General features: G+C 43.4%; 1 protein-coding gene across 3 annotated transcripts in view; it reads right to left on the bottom strand.

Annotated features, from left to right (window-relative positions):
- nkain4 (sodium/potassium transporting ATPase interacting 4) overlaps positions 1–6251 on the bottom strand; it is a 44107-nt gene that overhangs the window by 13180 nt on the left and 24676 nt on the right. For 2 of the 3 annotated variants that reach the window (XM_010751534.3, XM_010751519.3), the window contains exon 4: positions 5873–6073. In XM_010751534.3, the coding sequence (XP_010749836.1) occupies positions 5873–6073 (201 nt within the window). Of the gene's footprint in view, positions 1–972; positions 1228–5872; positions 6074–6251 lie in introns of all 3 variants that reach the window. The other variant, XR_003463856.1, reaches the window with a different exon arrangement.

Here is a 6251-nt window from a genome sequence, read left to right as displayed (position 1 = left end):
TTCAGAACAGCTCCTGCAGTCATTTAAGAGGCATTACCTTGTGGGGACCCGGTTTTTGGTCCCCACGGTGTCAGAGGTCCCCACGGTGTGACTGTGTAAACAGATTGATGTCCCCATAGTGATAGCAATACAAGCACACACACACACACACACACACACACACACACAGCTTTCTTCTCTGACTTCCTCCTGTCACTTCTGGAGTTTAGAGACTAATGTCAAATTAATTAAGCTCCCAAAGCCCCCCGCATGTCATCTGGGGCTCGATCTCAGTCTGTCTCTGATGAGGTACCGCAGCCAAAGCCAACTCATTTAGCTGTCAATCAGTTGTTATTTTTTCCCTCTTTCACTCTGAACTTATTTCTTGACGTTAGTCACTTTCTAAACACAGGTCTTCACATCACAGTCACTCCTCGATCTGCAAAGCTACTCTTTTTTTTTCTCTCATCCTCTCTAACTCTACTAACTCCGCGTCTCTCTTCTCCTCTGCAGGTAGTTGAGCAGTGAACAGTGATCTGTGCCAACTGAGAGAAAGAAGCAGGAAGGAAAAAACGAGCACAAAAAGTTCAGAGCTCGATGTGGGAAAACATCAAAAGCAAAGCTGTCCTCCAGTGGGCCTCATTTACTATTTACTATGTTGTAGAGGAAACTAAAGGAAGGTATTTGTGATAGTTCAGCATTATCCGTGTTTTTTTCTGAGAAAAAGAGGACACAAAGAAGTTTAAGGCTGAGGAATCCATGTGTGTGTGCGTGAGAAGACGACCAGCTGCTGAACTAGAAAAGAAGGTTACTTATTTGCATAGGCTAATGAGGGTCAGGTTTAGAACTGAATGTGCCAGTCTATAAAGACACATAACCACCTATGCACACTGGATATTAGTCCAGTACATTTAAATCTGTCATGATTAGAAGCTTGTACTATTTTCAGTTACAAATACAATAAATCACAATAAATTATGGTGGTCGCCTCACAGCAAGAAGGTTCCTGGTTTGAAACACAAACCACGTTATCCCCGTGTCAGTGTGGGTTCTCTCCGGGTAGTCTGCCTTCCTCCTACAAAGACATGCAGGTTAATTGGTGACTCTAAATTGCCCGTAGGTGTAAATGTGAATGTGAATGGTTGTTTGTCTCTATGTGTCAGCCCCGTGATGAATTGGCGACTTGTTCAGGGTGTTCACCGCCTCTTGCCCAAAGCCAGCTGGGAATGGCTCCAGCCCCCCGTGACCCTGATAAGGAAAAGCAGCAACAGAAAATGGGTAGATGAATTTCGACTAACTAAAGATTGGTCAAACAAGAAGATGCTTTAGGCTTTTTAACTCCAGTCTCTCCATTTAAGATAGCACCTGTGCAGCCCTGAACTGATTAGTCGATTGCCAGAAAATTGTTTAGCAATTTAATAATGGTTTTCTCCGAATCATTTACCAAGCAACAAGACTGAGACTCTACGACCATGCTAGCAGCTCTGTGAGCCTGTACTTGGGCAAAGCCGAGCTAGATGTTAATGTCTGCATGCTATCCATACCATCTTAGTCCATTTCATTGGACATACTGACATTTTTATATTGATTAACCTGATGAAAAGTCAGACTCATGCATGCCAATACAAAATGTCATGATATAGTTATAATTAAATAACTGTTGGTTGCTAAGTCTACCGTTTTTTTTAGTATTCTGACTTCATATGAATTTAGAGATGACTCCTTTCCACAGCCGACTGGCCTGTGCACACGTGTGTGCGGTGATGGATATCGGAGTCGATCTACGAGCTAATTAACACACTATTGATTGTGGCTCAGTGTCAGGAGAAAATTCAGTAAGTGCGCTATAATGAAAGGAATTCGTAGGTAAAATATATCACATGGGAGAGCGGAAGGGAGAAAGAGAGAGGGGGTGGTGCAGATGTCTTGTAGGTTAATTACACAGGACTTTCTGCCTCACAATAAGGAGCAGGCGTCTCTGCAGAAAATTAGATGTGTGTGCTCGTCTGTGGGCAGCTGCATGTTTAATGACAAAACATGATGAGATGGGGACGGCAGAGACCACATCCACCTGTTCTTTTCCACCCAGCCCCCTCTCCAAGTGTGAGTACACACACACACACCTATACAGCTTACATGGGTTTGTTAAGTGTCCGTTGTGCTGATTTGCATCTTCCACATCAAATAACTGCAAATAAAAGCATGCTGGCGTCCAAAAAACACTAAATGCAGATACAGGAGGCTGCCCATGCAGAAATAAAAGCTGTAAGTAGAGAGAGAACACTGCTCGTTCCACACATGCAGCCCCATACAGAAGATTTTAGATGAGGTCGGATTTAGTGAAGGGGAGAAAAATGGGGCTCTCTGGACCAAGAAAAGGAATGGACAGAAGGTGAAAGAGGCAGGTAAATAAAACTACTGGTGCACACTGAACAAACGAAAAGAAAAACAAGCATGCTGCTAGAAAGAGTAATGTTGCTTGTTTTTCGCTTCCAAGCCGTCCTCTGTTCTCCCCTCGCCTACTCTCAGAAGTTTAAAAAGACCAAATATTAGATTAATCTGAGCAAAACCCATTTCCCTGCAAAACAGATTAACAATTAAAGCTCTTGGCTGAGACAGTCTTTGAAGTATAATGGTGAGCAGTGATGTTTATGATATATTGCGAGTAGCCTGACGTGATATTCAGTGGCCCGCTAGACACTAATTCTCTCCTCTGGTCTTGAGGTCTTCCTCTTCTCCTCCCTGTTTTTGGCAGCAGCCAGTAGACCTAATAACTGCTCACTACTGCCTCTTTTAATCCCAAGATCTCTATAATCCTTTGAAGCAGATGCTGTACGACTTACAGTGCAGTTACAATGCAATGTCAGCACTGACATACTGCAAAGGTGCTTAATGCTATTATAATAATATATAAAAGTCAATACTGATTTACTGATTCTGGACACATTACTCGACTTCAAATATGAGCACATCAAAGATCCTTCCAGTTGGCTCCCTATGAAGCACACACAAAATTAAAAAAAAAGATATATTTACCATGGTAGTGATGGATGTTCAGCCTGAGAGTTTGAAAACACAACATGGACTAATGGACTCAAAGCAAGCACCCTGACCTTTTGGATGAGTGAGGGGGTGAGCAGGAGGCCATGCGGTTTTTATGATGCTGAAATGAGCGGACCTCAGCAACCACAAAACACACATGGGAAAGCACAGCCCCGAGCGGTAATCACAGTGGTCTGCCCGCACCAGGCAGGGCTGACGGGACCCTTGTAATCACCCAGGGGCCTGCACTTCAACATACAGTAGACTGACATGACACAGCCATCTACGCTCCAGAGAAACCAAGAGAAGAAGCAAAAGTGGCAGTGAGTAAGAGATGAAGGCGAGACCGAGAAATGCATTATCATTTTTTGTCATTTAACTTGGCGGAAATATGACTGACGCAAAAGTTAAAAAGTGTGAGATCCGGGCAGGGAAAGGAGACAGGAAGACAGACAGAATGGAGAGATTGTGAGTGTGGGGTGGGGATAGATGAAGAAAGAGGAAATGAGCAATGGAACGAGAGAATGACGCAGCCTGCAATTCTTCCCATTATCAACTTCTACGCAATCCCCCCAATGCATGTTCCCAGGGGTGTAGAGAGACAACAGAAGAAAGCATAGCCTGTGGCAGCAATAACCTACACTAAATGATATGATATCTATGTGTGTGTGAGTGTGTGTGTGTGTGTGAGTGTGTGTGTGTGTTGTGTGTGTGTGTGTGTGTGCGCATGTGTGTGAGAACTTTCTTTGGCTGTTTTAGGAAGAAGAAGCTCAGCAGCTCTGACAACCCCTTGACATGTCTCACTACTCCCTTTAGTGTGTAAGGGTTATGTCTACAGATGTAAACTGAATATCACATCTTGCACAATTTTTCTTCTTCTCTCTCAAACCTTTCTTCCTAACTACCTGCCATCTCGACGGAGATGTTTTCTCAGTCTCGACTGTTTTATTTAACAGCGAAAGGCGGTGTAAAGAAGTGAAAGAAGACAGGATGATGGTAGGATAGAGAAAGAGGATGGGGGTGGATTTTCTGCTGACTACACTGACGGGGAAATATCAGTCATTATTATGACACTGGTAGAAAATTAAAGCCATTCAACAGCTATATGCACTGTAGAATGGATGGGCCAGTTGGGTTTCAGTGAAGGCAACAAAGGATAGGATAAGGGCAGAGATGGAGCAACATATTCCCCTCAGTGCTGAATAAATGAATAATACATTATCCCAGTTAGAAAAGGTTGCCTCCACTTCAAGCTCATCCTTTAGGCCTTTAAGTTTTTTGGTTTTTTTTGGCTGAAAGCAGCCTGTACCAGCAATAAGCAAAAACACAGGGCTGAGTGAGTTTACCAAATCTAAAGCTTCACTCTTGAATGGCTTCTCTGTAGCTCAAGATGAATCTGAGCAGATAGATGACAAAGATGCCTCCATTGCTGGCCAATGGATCCACATTTTTCATCTTAATGAAACGTGCTCCTTGGAGCCCAAACTAAATATTTAATGGCCCCTCATAGCGACCTTGAAACCCCTCTAACAAAGACAAAAGGGACACCCCACTTTCTTTCTATTCTTTTTATTCATCCCTTTAACTGTCTCTCTCTCTGTCTGGCTCTTTTCCACCAGAGAGGAAAAGGGACAAACCAAAACACTAGTGGACTTCTTAAAGGACTCTTTTTTTAATTTATTTTTTTCTTGAGAGGTGTTCTGCTTTTACCCTGAGAGGAAGTGAGGCTAAAAGGAAAATGATGTCATTTGTGATGAGGGATTTTCAGCACCAATGTCCCTTCCTTTCTCAGGAGCTGTTCCCACAGAGATGCAGTTGAATAGTTAGCTGGACAATACCATGTAAAAATGCAGCTAAAATGTCTCGCCATCTCTCAAAAGTCCACATGAGGCAAGGAATAAACCAATTCACTGCCTATAGAGCAAGTGCTAATGAGGTTCAGTGAGAAACTTGGGGCTATAAAGTGAGGTCAGCCATTTTATTATCTTTCTCCATGGGGGTGAGGGGATGAATGGTACAATCCATTGCTTCTCAACACTGGGTCTCTCTGCTAGTTTTCTAATCCGCCATGCAGTTAACTGCATTCACTGTGCTCTCCCAGGTGTAAATTAGCTCAAGATTAGATGGTACGAATGAAACCCAACAGCACACTGAAGGCTGATGAAGCTGCTGTGTATTAGCCCCTTCTTGCTCTCGGTCACCTCCTGCCACCATTAAATCTACTCCACAAGTAATAAAGTGATAACAAGTGTGAAAAATAGCTGTGGGTGTGTTTACGTGGAGTCAAAGTGTGTGTTAAGTGAATGTTACTGTAAGGAAATGTGTGTAATGTTCAAGCCTAAACCCAAGTACCTGCTGTGCTGGCAACTAAGAGGGTCCTGGCCCACGTCCAATATCAGGTTAGTCAGTTATGTATGAGTGTGTGTAAATGTGCATGCTGGCAGGATGTGACTTTCTGGCGTATTCATACAGAGCTGTATAAAGAGGACAATGACAGTCCTTCCAGTGTTTGAGTAACCTGTTAGCAGCTGGCAAGTCTGAGTCTCAGCCAGACAAAACAACAGATCAATTTTTCATTCAATGACCGGGACAGAGGAAGGGAGGCTGCGATAGACAAAATACAAGAGTGCTGTGGAATTACATTGAGAAAAGTGCTTGAGGGGGAACAATAACATCACCTTCCTTTCCATCATGTTCACCTTTCACATACATAAAACTCCCACGGTGAGTGAGGCTGCTGCTGGTGTTAAGTATGTGATAAGATGAGTTCCTGTGGCATGTTCACACATGTATGTATCTGCACATGAACAGAGACTAGAGTCACATGTTACCATCTCCAGCTTGTACTCACAGCAACAAGAATCTGTGTGCCACTATGCATGACCTCGATGTACTGGTAGTCCATGAGGCAGCCCATGACAGTGATGTAGGAGTGGCTCTCGGTGGTGCGGACTCCTGGAGCCTGCGGCATCTCTCTCCTCACGCAGCCAGGTCCGTGTTCACTCCACCAAGAGTGATGGGCTGAGATGTTAAATGTCAGCAGGTCACTATCCTGAAAGGAGAAAAAGAACATTAACTTCTTTGCTTGGACTTTATTCTTTACTGATGACATACATTCATGTATTCTTTATGAGCAAACCATGTTGTACAGGAGGCAGGGAGCTTATCTCTCGACACCTGTGGTAGATGTTGGATGTTATTTTTATAGCTGTTATAGCTGTTATATCCAA

The sequence above is a fragment of the Larimichthys crocea genome, chromosome XV (genome assembly GCF_000972845.2).
Source record: "Larimichthys crocea isolate SSNF chromosome XV, L_crocea_2.0, whole genome shotgun sequence".
NCBI lineage: Eukaryota > Metazoa > Chordata > Actinopteri > Sciaenidae > Larimichthys > Larimichthys crocea.
This window is presented reverse-complemented; position numbering and strand designations above follow the sequence as displayed.